Below are 16,499 nucleotides of genomic sequence, written 5' to 3'. Positions count from 1 at the left end.
GCAAAGCTTACATTTTCTAAAACACAGAGGAAAAAGAACACAAAATCAACTAGACAGCATGTGGAAAACAACACAATAGAAAAAGAAAACACCTCAAAATTGTGTTCTGTGTATGTTACCTCCACTATCGTTAACATGGCTTACCTATAGCGTTGATAACATGAACTGAAGAAAAGTATCAACACTACAGTACATCAAGAACCTCAAACCGTACTAAAGGCACTTGAATCTTTGTTTTAGCGACATCTTGTGGACAGCACAATAAACTGCCTTACACTTAAGGCTGATTTATAGTTCTGCGTCGGACCTACGCCATATCATCTACGGCACAATTACACGTTGGTTTTCATTTATTCTTCTGCGTCTAGGTGCAATTTTACATGCAGGCCGCTAGTTGGCAGTGTCCATGGGCATCTTGATGGTAACCCACAGTATCAAGGCAAAAGCTGAAGAAGAAGCAGCTTGTTTACATTGTCGGAGTATCTGCAGCGGTCATGGCGTCAGATAGCGGCATTTCTTGTGCTTTAGTTGTTGTATCTAATACAAATAAAGCATCTCTAGTTGATTAGTAGAGTTACATAAGAGGCGATCTGGCTCTGGAATTCGTTTTTGAAATCATGCCGTGCTCGTGGCCACTGTTTTCAGTATCTGTAGCTCGTGCACAGACGAGTGCTTCAATCGATTGCTGTTGCGGAGACTTTATTCATTCCATTGAAATCACAAAACGAAATGCACCCTAATGTGTCCCTGTTCTTGATATACAATCACTAATTAACATATTTGGTTTTAATGAGAAAATAAATAAACTATACACAGCGGATCTACGTTTTTATTCACTAACATAAAGAATCTCTGCACTACAAAATATTGTGTTATATAGCAGATATAAGGATTATCATCCCATTTCTGGACACAAACACACTCCTATTGCAGATTTTTAAAATTTATTTATTGACCTGAGGGAAGAGTTCTGGCAGACCAATCACATCGCTTGCGGTCCGTGTAGAATTGACGCGTTGTTACATTTTTGGAGAGGTGCGCGTAAGGGTACGTCGTAGGGTACGCGCGCATTACACAGCCTACGGCGTACACTCGACGCAGAAGTATAAATTGGCCTTTACATTGTATCTATTTTTATCTCTGGTTCGCGTCACAGGTGAGCCAGTAGTTAGCAGGTTCTCCGAGGTACTCCAGTTCCCACTACAGTTCAAAGACATGCAGCAGAGGTACATTAGTGTCTGTATGTGAGCCCAGTGATGGACTGGCCATCCGTTCAGTGTGTTTTGAACATTCAGAAATAACGGTTTCATAACATTCCCAAAGTTATAGAGTGGAATATTCCTCTAATGTTCACACACACCAAGAAAAAAAACTTTCTTACATTATTAACTGGATGTTTTCATTCTAAGAACATATTTTTGTTATCTGGGAGGGCTCTCTCCAGTGTAAACTCTCATGTGGACTTTAAGGTTTTTAAAGTAGATCGAAACTCTTTCCATACTGTTGGCAGGCCTAACGGCCGTTTCACACTGCAAGCGTGAGCAGTGCGTGAGCTGCACGTCAGCGTAACTACACCGTCACTCCCGTTCAAACGCGCAAGAGTATTCACACTGGAAGCGTTTGTACAGCGTCACAGCAGCGACTCCAACGCTACATATAATGCTCACTTATATCATATGTGAGCATTTCTTTATAAAGAGAACTAGCCTATATTTGTTTTTAGAAGTTGGTCATTTATAAACTTGATAGTCTTGAAACTTTGTTAACATGGAGGCGTAGGCTACTACAACATTCGCATGTAAATGGTAAACGACAAACACAACCAAGAAAACAGCTCCGATCATGTGGTTTTATTCATACTTCGATACGTTTACAAGACCGCAAACTCCGCGGACAAAAATAAAACGCATACTGTTTGATTTGGGTAGTGCTAGAGCCTAGACCTGTCTGTGTAGCCTACATAATAAACCAAACTAATGTTTATAAATCATATTTGCTGGCTAGATTACTTAAGTTATATATATAAATATATACATACATAAACACTGTTAGAGCCATAATGCACATTGTGGAAATTTGATAATATTGAAGTAATGTTAGATTATTAGTTGTTTCACTTGCATTTTTTTATAAAGAATAAGAATGTTTACACTATAATTATATATGCTTTTGTTGTGCCCTTGCTTACGCATGAGGTGACTAAGACGTCATAACCGGGTCAGTGGATTGTAAGCAAGTGACGGAGCGATACAGTTTTTGACCGTCGTTCCATATTGTGTTGTTATATAAAGTTAAAAGGTTGTTATTGCTTTGCAGTACAAAAATAAACAAGAATTCTAAAGGAATATAACGACTGGGATGAGTTCGTCGCGTCAGACTGGTTGCTTTGAACGAATGGTACATAGAACATTTGAAGAAATAAGAGTGCCATTACACACACACTATACTTTCACACAAACTGAATAATTAAAACAGTTTAAAAGGGGTAAATGTTCTACAAATATATTTTATTCTTCATTTTCTTTTCTGACATACTCCAGTTCTTGTTAAAACACACTACACGTGCTTCTTGTGTGTGCATTTTGAGCACTTTTTGTGTGAAATATTTATTTTGTCCATTAAAAGTGTGCTTTCACTTTAATTGAGCGTCAGCAGCGCAGCAAAAATAGGCTCGTGCCGAAACCCCTGCTTCACTGCTGCTCACGCGACGCTCCTGCTTGACGCTCACACGCTGCTCCTGCTCCTGGTGTGAATGCACTCATTGATTAACATGGGTGCCGAAAAAAATACGCACCGCTCACGCTTGCGGTGTGAAACGGCCGTAAGGCTTCTCTCCAGTGTGAACTCTCATGTGGTCTTTAAGTTTTACTTTTTCAGTGAAACTATTTCCACACTGTTGGCAAGTGAAAGGGCTGTCTCTCTCATGTGAATTCTCAAGTGGACTTTAAGGTTGGCATGATGACTGAAACTCTTCCCACATTGTTGACATGTGAAAGGCTTCTCTCCAGTGTGAACTCTCATGTGCCTGTTCAGGCTTCTTTTTTCATTGAAACTCTTTCCACACTGTTGGCAGGTGAAAGGCTTCTCTCCTGTGTGAACTCTCATGTGGACTTTAAACTTTGCATGCTGATCGAATCTCTTTCCACACTGTTGGCATGTGTAAGGCTTCTCTCCAGTGTGAATTCTCATGTGATTGTTCAGGCTTCCTTTTTGAGTGAAACTCTTTCCACACTGTTCACAGGCAAAAGGCTTCTCTCCAGTGTGAACTCTCATGTGCTTTTGAAGGCATACTTTATGTCTGAAGCTCTTTCCACACTGTTGGCAGGTGTAAGGCTTCTCTCCAGTGTAAACTCTCATGTGGACTTTAAGGTTGACCATCTGATTGAAACTCTTTCCACACTGTTGGCAGGTGTAAGGCTTCTCTCCAGTGTGAATTCTCATGTGATTGTTCAGGCTTCCTTTTTGAGTGAAACTCTTTCCACACTGTTGGCAGGTGTAAGGGCTCTCTCCAGTGTGAACTCTCATGTGGACTTTAAGGTGTCCCTTTTCAGTGAAGCTCTTTCCACACTGTTGGCAAGTAAAAGGGCTCTCTCCCATGTGAATTCTCATGTGGACTTTAAGGTTGACCTTCTGATTGAAACTCTTTCCACACTGTTGGCAGGTGTAAGGCTTCTCTCCAGTGTGAACTCTCATGTGGAATTTAAGGTGTCCTTGTTGTTTGAAACACTTCCCACATTGCTGGCATGTGTAAGGCTTCTCTCCAGTGTGAATTCTCATGTGATTGTTCAGGCTTCCTTTTTGAGTGAAACTTTTTCCACACTGTTGGCAAGTGAAAGGCTTCTCTCTAGTGTGAACTCTCATGTGCTTATGAAGGCTTCCTTCATGTCTGAAACACTTCCCACATTGTTGGCAGGTGTAAGGCTTCTCTCCAGTGTGAATTCTCATGTGATTGTTCAGGCTTCCTTTATGAGTGAAACTCTTTCCACACTGTTGGCAAGTGAAAGGCTTCTCTTTAGTGTGAACTATGACATCACATTGCATCTTACATTGATCTTTCTCTTCCATTTCATTCACATCTTGACTCTCCTCTTTCAATGCCATCAGGTCTAAGGTGAAAAAAACACAAAAAAATTCCAGTTTAGTGCCACAAAGCAATAGACATCAAAACATTTAGACGCTTAAAACATTAAGGGCCAGATTTACTAACAGCTTGCGCCAGCGTAAACCCTCTTGTGGCATTAACCCCCTCGAGTCGGCCCCTCTCTTTTTTTCTTATCAGTGCCCAAGAGACTCAAATAACTCTGTCGTTTTTTATCATTCAGGCAAGTGTTATACATCATTAGAATCTGTTAAGTTTCTATTTTTTTGTGTACAGTCACAATAAAAACAAAATGTTTTACTTTTTGCAACATAAAGAAAACAAACATGATGCGCGATCTGCAGCCTCTCTTTCAAAGACATTCATTCAGATAGTCTTCAGAAAAGGACCTCTAGCTTAGTGAATACTTGTCTCACAAACATGAGATATATGTATTAAGAAACGTTGAAATGTCAGGTTTTAAACAATGTAAACCAAAACGAAAACAAATATGCTGTGTTTATGTAATCTGCTTGAAAAGCGATAGAATGCAAAAAGAAAGTTTAAATATGAATCCTGTTGCAACATGTAGGCCCGGTTTCACAGACAGGGCTTAGACTAAGCCAGGACTAGGCCTTAGTTCAATTAGGACAATTAAGTAAATTTTATAAACGTGCCCAAGAAAAAAACATTACTGGTGTGGATCTTGAGACAAAACAATGCCACTGACATATTTTTAGATTTTTCAGTGCAAGATTCTTTCAGTTAAAACAGCTCAAACATGCATTTTAGTATAGGATTAGCTTAAGCATTGTCTGTGAAACCGGGGGTAAATGTCATACACGCAAGACTGTTTAGACAAGATTTATTTGGCTTGTTTTAGACAGATTATAACATGTTTATTGTAAAAGAGCCTAGTGTCACATCAATAAAGCTTTTATTCGCAAATGTCTGCTCATTTGCTATAAATATAGTACCAGTCAAACGTATTTTGCTTCACATTGATGTTTAAATATTATAGCCTAATGGTATTTTTTTGTTTTATTTAATATCAAAGTTTGTCAGAAATTATTCTGGAGTTTTGTTTCAGATCTCTCACTCTCTGAATTTAGAAAAAATGCTTTTCTTGGTCATTTCTGTCTTGTTTCTAATCTAAATATTTAAACATTCTTAAATCAAGATGCATTTACTAGACAAGTACAAATTTCAACTTAATTTTAAAGCAAATATTTTTGTTTGTTCAAAAATCATACATACAATTTTTCTCTCAAAAATACAAGCATGTACATACATGTTGCTCACATATTATGGTAGCCCAGTTTGTGCTGAATACAGTGTAATTACACTTTTGCCATTAATATGTTTATAAGCAACTGAAAAAAAGCACAATTGTAGGAGCATGTCAAAACTTCTAAAGGGCCCCAAAACAGCTCAGACTCCTGTGGGTTAAAAACTACTGTCAGGATTTACTAAAGACACACAGTGATAAATTACCACTGAAAAGGCGTGAACAGGGTTATTTTTGCGGCTGACCTTATTGCATATGAATTTGTAAAAGTTTCCCTTTCAGGCGCAAAATTCATGGGAGGATAATATTTAAATGAATCATGCAAGGTGATTTACAAAGGTTTGCGCTCATCAATTTACTGGTGTTTGCGCCATTATTTACCACCCCGCGATTTAAACCAGACGCTAATGGACAGATTGCGTTGGTCATTATGGAAATGATCTGACTGCGTCACTGTGTGCTTTCATTTGTGCATTGTCAGTAAATCACGTGCTTAACTGTCCACTCCCATCAGCGCTTTACGGAACTGCGCACTCACACTAATTTGCCCTGTTTAGTAAATCTGGACCTAAAACTAATTACATGTATGCTAGATCCTAATATACAATGCCAAACTCCTGGTTTACTGGTTACATTCGCACTGCCAATATGAACTCTGAAATGACGTAAGCTGTCACAAAAGTCCTGCCTCTCTGGTTGTTGGGACGAAAGCCGTGAGAGAAAGGCACGAGGCCAGTGACGCGATCGTAATGAGCGTCACCTGCGTGCCTCACCAACCTTTTATCTCACAAAGGAGCTTCAAAAGCATAAAAGGACCAGGTCTGGACTATTTATGTTATGTTATGTTTATGTCTGTGCGGCAGTTGTCCATAAGGGACTGCCGTTTTTACTTTTGTTTATTTTCTAATTACTAAAGTTGTGAAATGCTTGCCGGTCCCTGTCTTTCTTCCCTTATCCACATACCATGTTACATAGGTGGATCGCGGTGTTGAGGAGGTCAGGCAGCACAAAGGAGTGGTGACTGCGAGTGGATGCCCAAGGCAGTGGTGCTGGAGCGATTGAACAACAGGTGGAACGGAGAGCTCGCTGCCATGCTCCTGGGTCGAGGAGGAGAGGCTGCCGTCCGTGAGGAAGCGGAGGAGTTGGCGGCGTTTGGGGAGGCCGAAGCCTGCTACCGTCTGCCATGTTCGGGGTGGAGCAGGGAATCTGGGACTCGCTGCCGGCTGCCTTCAACCGGAGGAGCCAACGTCGTCCGTATAGGCATAGAAAGATCGAGCCGTCCACCAAAGAGCGTCCAGTACCATCTCATGGCACCATGAGTAGAGTCTCTAGGCTGGTTGAGGACTGAGCGGCAGTGTGTCTGGGAACTGGACCAAGAATTTTTCTTCTTTCCTTTATCTACTCTCTCGTCTCTGTCGCTCCTCATGCTTCCATCTCCTTTTCTCTGGCCTCATCTTTCCTTACCCCCCGGGGCCAAGAGCCGTGAGAGAACGGCTCTCACTGCTAAAGACAGTGAAGGACAAGAGAGGACCAGGCCTGGGGGGTAATCCATAAAGCAGGTAATGTTACATACCTGGGTATGTTTAAGAGTAAGTAAGCGGATAACCTCAACTCTCGGTTCCAGAAACGGAGGTAACTTTCAGGGTATGTAAGTAGCCATAGCAACTCACTCTCTGAACATAACCTGCCCCGAAGCAGCTCATGATCCAGGGTTATTTAATTAATTTAAATATTATATATTAATTCTAAAGCATTATTATAACAAGGTAATGTTCTATATTTATTTTTTACTAAAATAACTAACTTCCGGCGAATTGTCGTACGCATCTATTTACATGCTCCTGTACATCACGTCGGGGGTTACTCTTTCGTCATAAGTCGACTTGAGTACCACTGACTGCCAGAAGCTAGTTATTTTGGTCTATAAAGTTTTAAATATGGATATTTTTCTTACACTAACGCCTTCAGAAGGCCTTTATTAACCACTCGAAGCAGAAGTGGAGCTGGGAAGTTTGAGAAACTACAGACTAATTAGCCAGCTGATTTACAGCCACAAGGATTTACTGAGTCTTCAATATAACACGAAAATTCCGTCGAGCCCTCCTTGTGATGTTCCTCTTGAATTCATTCACTCCCCACAAACAATTTGTAGGAGAAGGAAAAAGAAAAAGAGAGGTTCTAGAGGGGGAATTCGGAATTGGCTTAAATGATGCGGCAGCCGTTTTCCTTTGCCTACAATAACTCTAACTAATGCCCGCTCACTCAACAATAAAATACCTGAACTCACAGCATTAATGATAGATGACTGATTTTAAAAGAGCGAACTTGTTCTGCATTACTGAAACATGGCCAACGGAGGAGACTAATTATAAAAACCTTGAGGGATACTCATTCATTTGACTGGACCGGGACAGCCAGAAATCATCCAAAACCATTGGAGAAGGATTATGTATGTTTGTCAATGACAGCTGGGCAACAAATATTATGGTATGTGAGACCTACTGTTCAGCCAATTACAAACTACTATCAGCTTCATTCAGACCACATTACTTGCCCCGAGAGTTCGGACAAATTACTGTCATCTTGGTTTATGTACCTGGGCCAAATTTTTCACTTGCAGCCGAGGGCATTGCTGCCAGTTATAACATGGCATGGCACAATTCAGCGGACGATCCAGTGTTTTTGCTGGGAGATTTTAACAACTGTGAAATATCCTCATTTCTGCCGAACTTGGAACAGTCCGACAAGACTGAGCAAAACTTTAGACAAATGTTTTGGTAATGTGGTCGGTGCTTATGTATCAAGGCTACATCCTCCACTAGGTCGGTCAGACCACAATGTCATTTATCTCCTTCCAAAATACAGGCAGATGTTAAAAAGGTCCCAACCTGTTGTCCAGCAGGTGCAGTCATGGACTAAAGATTCTGTGGAAGAGACTGCGTCGAGAGCACCGATTGGGACTTGTTTTAAATTATTTTAATTGCAGCAGCAATCGTGAGATGCTGAATGATACTATCACTGGTTATATTAACTTTTGTGCAGAAACTGTGGTTCAAACAAAACATTTTTTAGAATATTCCTGAATAATAAACCCTGGATCAAACAAAGATCTTAAACAATCTTTAAATAAGAAGAGAATAGCTTTTTTAAGGAAGGAGACAAATACAGTAAAAGAACTAAACAAAGGACTTAAACATAAGATAAGGGTGGCACAAATACATTATAAAGGAGACGTTGAGAAGAAATTTACAACTGGTAATATCAGAGATGCATGGAGGGGATTAAACATGATGGGCAGACAACAGAATCAAGTACAATTAGGTGATGTAGATCCCCAGTTTTGTAAAAAAAACTTAAATGCTTTTTACTCACGGTTTGATAATGCTGCAGTTGCTACGAACATTGATACTCTCACAGAATCTAAACCTATGAGATTAGAGGTAGGGGGGGTTATCAAAGTGCTCCGCAGAACTAAACCAAATAAAGCTACCGGCCCTGATGGTGTTAAGGGCATTGTTCTAAAAGAGTGTGCAGAACAACTTGGGCATGTGGGCATGTAGGCACTCGGCTGTTTCAGGTTTTCTTAGTACCTAAAACATCTCAGGCCAGAACTCTTAAAGACTTTCGCCCAATTGCATTAGCATCTGTTCTGTCCAAGTGTATGGAGGGTCTATTATGTAAAGAATTGCTCACACAAATGAATGGCTCTGTAGATCCTTTACAGTTTGCTTATATACCCAATTGGAGCACGGTAGATGCCTCTCTGACCTTACTACTTAAGGTCCAGTATTATCTAGACAAGACAAATGTTAATGTTAGATTAATTTTTGTTGATATTACTTCGGCGTTGTACAACTACTACTGTACAACCACACATTTTAAAAGAAAGATTGTATGAACTAGGTGTAAGTTGTTGGTTGATTTTATTGATTGATAATTTTCTAAGAAATAGGCCTTAGAGAGTTTATGCTAATGGAATTTCATCTGATTGTATAACCTTGAATTCAGGGTTACCACAGGGATGTGTACAATCTCCTCATCTTTTTGCGGATTACACTAATGAACTTCAATGTAACTGGGATGATCTCACCCTGATTAAATATGCTGATGATTTGGTTTTAATTTCTTGCTAAACAGATATGAACAATTCATTCTATTTTGAGTTCATTGAGAGTCTTGTACAGTGATTTGATAACAGTCATCTACAACTGAATATCTAGAAAACAAAGGAATTATGTTATGGGAAAAAAAATAGGATCAGTAAGGCTGGTACTTCTTATGAACAAATTACTATAAAGGGTGCAAAGGTAGAGCAAGTTTCAAAGTTTAAATATTTAGGTACCATTATCAATGATAAAATTTATTTCCAGGAAAATGTGGACAATATAATGAAAGTATCTTAACATATAATATAATTTCATGGTATAGAAATCTAACAATAAGGCAGAAAAATAAATTGTCACGAGTAATTAATGAAGCAAGTAAGATTACCGGCCAGAAACAGTACAATACAAGAGCTGTTCGCACATTTTATGGAAAAAAAGGCATTTGCAGTATATTCTGACCAAACCCATCCACTCCATTTTTGCTTTGAGGCCTTCCCTTCGGGCGCAAGCTGTGCGTACCGCAGGCCAATAAGAATATATACAAAACATCATTTGTTCCTTTGGCGGTGACTGTGTTAAACCAAATTCTTAATTAAGTTACTGAGGTACAGTATATATTTATATGGTGCTTGTACGCATATGAGAAGAGTGCATGTGTTACATTCATTCATATATTATATATATATATATATATATACACACATTTATATATATATATATATACACATATATATATATATATATATATATATATTGTAATGGTATGGTATTTACTTTGTCTATGCGTTTGTTTGTTTGTTTGTTTTATTATAGGGACTAATGTGTTTTATGTGATTTTACTATGTAGATGTATAGTATTGTCAGCGTCAAAGATGCATTTCTGTCCAGGAAACTAAACAGACAATAAAGTTTAACTAACTAACTAATTTTCATTTCTGGGTTAACTAACCCTTTAAGTGTCCAACATTCCACACTTTCATTTTTCAGTTAATTACATGCATCATCTGCATATTTACAGTGAACTTTTGTTTATTAAACGTTGTAAAATAGTGTGTAAATTTTGGGATGCACCAGTGGAGTTCACTTCATTTGTTTGTGAAATGAGCTGTTCTGAGACTCAGAAAACACTGGAGCACAATTTGATCGTGAGAGCAAAGTGTGCGCTTCGCTTTGAAACACGCATATACTTATTTAACTAAATCCCAGTCTGTTTTGATTTCATAAGGGCAAAAAGACATATCGTACTTGATTTTAGTTAATTTGACAGATACTTTGCCAAGAAATGGTGCAAAACAACATTAAATAATTATATTTATATAAAATAATTTCTGTAGAGCTGGACATTTGAATAAGGATCAAATGAGTGAGTTTTGAGAATGAAACCAACCTGTTAGTTCCTCAGTTTCTTCATGTTTCACTCTCATTATTTCTTCAATCTTCAGGTCTTCACTCTCCTCTTTCTTTGTTTCTTCATCTTTCAAACTGAATATTTCTTCAATCTTCATGTCTTCAGTCTCCTGTTTAATAAACGGCATCTTTATAATAGTGTCACGTGGATCTGAGTCGCATCGCTAGGATTTTTTCTGTGTGTTTGTCCTGTTTAAGATGAGAATAATAAAAAAATAAGTCCAAACTAAATCTCTGAGAGCATCTCAATCACCATGCATCAAATACTCAAAACTAGCACTACAAATTAATAAAGGAACACAAATTATATAGACATTATATATTTTAGGCAGTTCTGATTCAATTGACTCAATTAATTGAATTCATGATAAACCGTGAGACTCACCTTTTCTGTTACTCGTGTGTTTTCATTATGTTACTTTGCTCACACAATGCTAATAAATGTTATATAAAGCAATGCAATGTTACATTTAATAATAAATAATTCACTCTGCGCTCATTGTAAAACTTTAAAGCTGATTTAATGGTTTCTACCGGCTACTGTGAAGGCTTAAAACACAAACCTTTCTTCAGCAGAATCACAACAGATGCAGGAGAGCGGCGCAGCCTTATGATGTCACACCACCACACCAAAATAAAAGTTCTGGTCACAAAAACATCTTTAACCGCAAGACTGTACCCATGAAAATGTTTTGTGCACTGTTTTTTAATTGCATACAGTTGAAATGTGGAATTAGTTGTTGTCACAGTGTTATTTTGCAAATCCTTTCTGGTCTGTATAATAGTAAATTACCTGAAAAAAACACAGCCAGCGACCCTTTAAGATCCTGTTTGTGACTGGTTTCCAGTGGTGTAAAACACTTAAGTAATGTTTCTTGATTGTTGTTGAAATGAGCCCAGAATATGAGCACAATGTGTTCAATGATTTCTAATAAATTTAAGAAAGTATTTGTCATATATGTTGATTTTTCACAGGTGCTTTACCTGTATTTTCAATAATGAATTGCTTTTTGTTGTGTAAACTTAACTGATAATGCCCGGACAGAAATTTTTCAGATTGTTTTTTTGTGTTACCATGTAATTGATCAACAATTTTAGGTACTTGGCGGAGGGCGGAGCAGGCCGGGCATGACACCCATCTCTATCGCGGCCATCTCAGGACTCGGCCATGAAGCCAGTGTTGAAAGTAGAAGGCAGTAGAAGAGGGGGATGGGAGTGGTAAGGCATTTTACTGCATCACACACTGCCATCCGGCGGAACAGAAGGAAAATAAACAAAATATTCTCCACCCGGCCCTCCCCCGGGGGAGGGAGTGGTGCGATCACCATCTCCCAAAGAGCAGCTCCTTCCATCTCCGGGTCGCCCGTTCCAGGGCCGCTTGCTCTTACATTTAGCACCTGGTTTGGCGGGGGGCCTGGATGGGTTAGGCGTTCCTCTTGCTGCCGGCCCCCTGCTGCCTAGGTGGAGGCAACCGCAGAGTGAGGTCCATCGCTGTACACAGTTCCTGCATAACCTCTGGGTCAGAACTACCCTTGTGCAGTTCCTTGAGGTCTTTGACCTGGTAGACCTGCAGGAGTGCCATGGCCTTGCCCACCAGAGAGGATGAAAATGGCAGCGTAGCCGAATCCTCATCCCTGGAGGACATTAGCTCTCACTATGATGCAGCATTGACATCCGATCATCTGGTGGAGCCCTAAAAGAAATGACTGCCCCCCCATGGGAAGGACCAGCGTGCTCTCTCTGAAGCTCCATGCTTGCGGTGTTGAAGAGGAATGAGGAGACCTCACTGTGATCCTCAAGTCACCAAGGCTATTAACCGAAGTAGGCCTCAGATGAAGAACTATATCGGGGAATAGGCGAAGGGACTAGTGTTAGTTTACACTCAAATTAGATTGGTCTCTCAAAGTGATCCCTGATTCGTCAGTCAGTTCCAACATACGTTGTATGTGACCGACTGAAAGGGAACGATATTTTTATAAAGAAGACACTGTCAAAATTACAAAAATAGCATCCAGATGAGGAGGCTACATATTGGCAAACTTCAGACGGGCCTGGACATGCGCAGGGGGACCTTGCGTGCGCTGCAGGATTTTAATCCATGACGGCGTTGTCAAGGGACAGGGAATAAACAGACAGCAGGTAGAGAGACAAGATCCAAATGCAGGGGAGAATTTAATAACAAAAAAGATCAAAAACCAGGAATAAAGTAACACTGATGAGAAAAATACAAAAGAAAACACAGGTAACAGAGAACAGGAAAACCAAACACCTGCATGACAGCAAACAACGACAGACAGGGAACCAGGGAGGGACGGGAGGGACAGACCAGGGCGGGACGGGATGGACAGACCAGAGTGGGACGGGAGGGACAGACCAGGGTGGCCCGCAGGGTTCGGGAGGCCAGGGCGGACCGCAGAGTTCGGGCGAACAGGGCGGCCCGGAGAATTCAGGCAGACAGGGCGACCCGGGCAGAGCAGGATGCCTGTGCGGCGCGGGCAGAGCCGGACGTCTGGCCGGCGCATCCGAAACTGGGTCCACCAGAGCAGGGACCACCAGAACTGGGACCACCAGGCTCGAGACCACCGCACTCTGGACCCCCGTAACTGGAACCGCCGTACTCGGGACCAATTTTATCCCTGATGTCCTTACACAGCTCTCTGGTCTTGGCCATTGAGGAGAGGTTGGAGTCTGTTTGATTGAGTGTGTGGACAGGTGTCTTTTATACAGGTAATGAGTTCAAACAGGTGCAGTTAATACAGGTAATGAGTTGAGAACAGGAGGCTTCTTAAAGAAAAACTAACAGGTCTATGAGAGCCGGAATTCTGACTGGTTGGTAGGCTATCAAATACTTATGTCATGCAATAAATGCAAATTAATTATTTAAAAATCATACAATGTGATTCCGTCTCTCACAGTTGAAGGGTACCTATGATAAGAATTACAGACCTCTACATGCTTTGTAAGTAGGAAAACCTGCAAAATCGGCAGTATATCAAATACTTGTTCTCCCCACTGTATATCCAAATGCATATTTATTTGAGCAGTACCATGTTTTAATGATAATTTTCTATATAATATCTGGGATGCAGAGCATATTAGTAAGGCCGCTGTATGCAGAGAGCTAAGGAAAGTTTGCCTCACTCTCACGTGACCTCTTTCTGAATATGTTTGTGTTGTTTCCTGGACACAAACACTACATATTGTTTGAGATGAGTTCTAAGATATCTAAGATGAGTTTCACAGGATTGCAGGTCAGTGCTGTAGAAATCAGGTTAAATGACATTCACTTGATATCTTGTTGCAACCTCTGGAAGAAACCTAATAATTAGAATTTCCTTTAGGATTTCCAATGTGGTTGGATGCATTGATATGCATAATATGGGGCGTAGCACAAGATCCCGGGCTCCTGATGGGCCCCCATGTTCCATGTTAAAATATATTCCAGAATTTTCAAGGGCCCTCTCTCCCCTTGGGGCCCTGGTAATCAGTACTGGTTTTACCCCGAGTCCGACGCCCCTGCGCAAATTCCAGTCGTACCTTCCAAAAATGAAACAGATTACGATATGGAATGGAAGAATACCAGGTGGAAGGGTAGTCTGAAATATATGCCATACACCACAGATGTTAAAGGTCCCGTTTTTCGTGTTTTTTTTAAGCTTTTATTGTGTTTACAGTGTGCAATATAACATTGAAAGATTTCCCTGTTCTATGAAGTCCCTCCTTCAGAAATACGTAACGAATTCTGATTGTGCCAGCGGTAGGGATGGCTCGATACCACAATTTTGTCTTCGGTACGGTACCACAATCTAATACCGAAGTACCGATATTAAATCGATACCATACAGGGTCTGAATTTTGATGCGGGTATTGCTCATAATTTTACTCACTCTCGCAAGTTTTGGGTTTATGAAGCGGGAAATTACCGCAAATGTTTATTATTAAATTAATCAACAAAGATTATCACATTAATCAGTCATTTGGAAACTTTTTTGTAAGTAATTTCAGCATTACTGCGCGTCTCCATTCTCTCAAAATGAGCAAATTGCTTCTGGCTTCAAAAGACATCATGCATGGACTATAAAAGCAGTCTGCACGCTCAGATTCAACACTTTCGCTTCCGTTGCGGGACAGCTGATGGAAATCACTGCCCACGTCTTTTTAAACCTCGCCAATTTGAACATGCAAGCGATTTTATAGCATTTCGTAATACATATGGGATGAGAGCTCTTTGAGAGAGAGCTTTCTTTGCGCTCATGCCAACAACAAACACACACACACACACACACACACACACACACACACACACACACACACACACACACACACACACACAGGCCTAAAGAGCTCAGGCCTAAAGAGCTCGCGCATTCCAAATTAAATTGTTTTTCCTCAGTCAAATACACACAAAATTATGTCAAAAATGTCAATCTTTAGTGAGTAGTCACATAAACAGAGTTGGGTATGTCTTTCGCGGATGTAAATAGTGCAATAGTATGCGTGCAAATATTAGGTCTAAAGTAACGTCACTGGTTGAAACGAACGCTGGAGATTTCATTATATTTAAACGATACGATCTTATGTATGTGCGTTAATCAGTGTTAAAAGAAAAATGTCTAAATTAGATCGTTAGAATTATGCACTCACCTGTCGATCTCATAATGTCTTACAAGTCAGGAATTAAGTGACCGATGCTTGGCAAGGTTTGATGGTTCTTCAGCAGTTTTATAAGCAAAGTAATTCCAAGTTTCACGTCTACTCCTCTCTTTTTTTAATGAGTTTTGTGCGTGTTGAGTGAGATTCAACTGCTGTATTCATCTTGTTCTGTTGCCACATTTGCCGGTTTCACGTCAGTTTGGGTAGCGCGATGCCACCTAGCGGTGTACTTCGGAACAGCAGCATATACCGAAATGAGCAAAATCATGATATCGTACTGTTTGAAATAAAATATATACCGGTATTTTTCCAGTACCGGTATACCGCGCATCCCTAGCCAGCGGTTCCCGTGTTGTGATTCGACAGCAGCTTAGGGCACGTTGCCCGGAAAGGTCACACCTCTTACCATAACGGGGAGATGAACGCGCTCAAACTACAGCCCCTGAAGGCCAAACAAAGGTGATTTGACTCCGGGATGAAAATAACAGCGTCTGAACGACATGGCGACAAACGCAACCAAACTGAACCGTACGCAACACTTCCTCTTCTCCACGAGGGAGCAACAAGACCACGCCCCCTTTTTCGTGTATTCTTGTGGCCGGAGGTTAGTCAACAAACTGTTCTAGTGACGTAATTAAAGCAGGATGTACAGGGATGTAGTCCAAACCGGCCGTTCGCTGTAGGCTTTGAAAAAGGAACTTCTGTTAAATAAAATATCTCGCTTGGCATTGAACTTTGAGCTTTATAATTTTACAGGTATTATTTATGCTCTAACAGCAACATTACACCCTAACTAAAGTTTGAAAAATGGGATCTCGAAGAACAGGACCTTTAAATAAACACATTATTCACAATTTATTTGGTCATCTTTATAAGTACAAAAGCATCAGTTATTTTTTTTCCTGTTTGATTTTAAGATTCTTCCTCTATCTCCTCTTCTTCTGTCAGTGGTGCTTGTGTTTTGTGA

At 40.3% G+C, this 16,499-nt stretch overlaps 1 protein-coding gene across 3 annotated transcripts; it reads right to left on the bottom strand.

Moving 5' to 3' along the window:
• Nucleotides 1–1,838: 1,838 nt before the first annotated feature.
• Nucleotides 1,839–11,510, bottom strand: LOC307126158 (uncharacterized protein). Of its 3 annotated transcripts, none has more exons than XM_079816563.1 (3): nucleotides 11,443–11,510; nucleotides 10,860–11,068; nucleotides 1,839–4,106 (listed from the first exon to the last, which is right to left on the bottom strand). In XM_079816563.1, the coding sequence occupies exons 2-3, from the start codon at nucleotides 11,005–11,007 to the stop codon at nucleotides 2,866–2,868; spliced, it is 1,389 nt and encodes a 462-aa protein (XP_079672689.1). In that variant the 5' UTR covers nucleotides 11,008–11,068; nucleotides 11,443–11,510; the 3' UTR covers nucleotides 1,839–2,865. The 3 variants fall into 3 exon arrangements, with proteins under 3 accessions (XP_079672689.1, XP_079672688.1, XP_079672690.1); XM_079816562.1 differs by having other exon boundaries at nucleotides 11,265–11,470; XM_079816564.1 differs by having other exon boundaries at nucleotides 2,495–4,106; nucleotides 10,860–10,989; nucleotides 11,443–11,497.
• Between the last annotated feature and the right edge of the window lie 4,989 nt (nucleotides 11,511–16,499).

This window comes from Gobio gobio (genome assembly GCF_949357685.1).
Source record: "Gobio gobio genome assembly, chromosome: 5".
NCBI classification, from domain to species: Eukaryota; Metazoa; Chordata; class Actinopteri; order Cypriniformes; family Gobionidae; genus Gobio; species Gobio gobio.
Note: the sequence above shows the minus strand (reverse complement) of the source record. Positions and strands in the feature narration are given on the sequence as shown.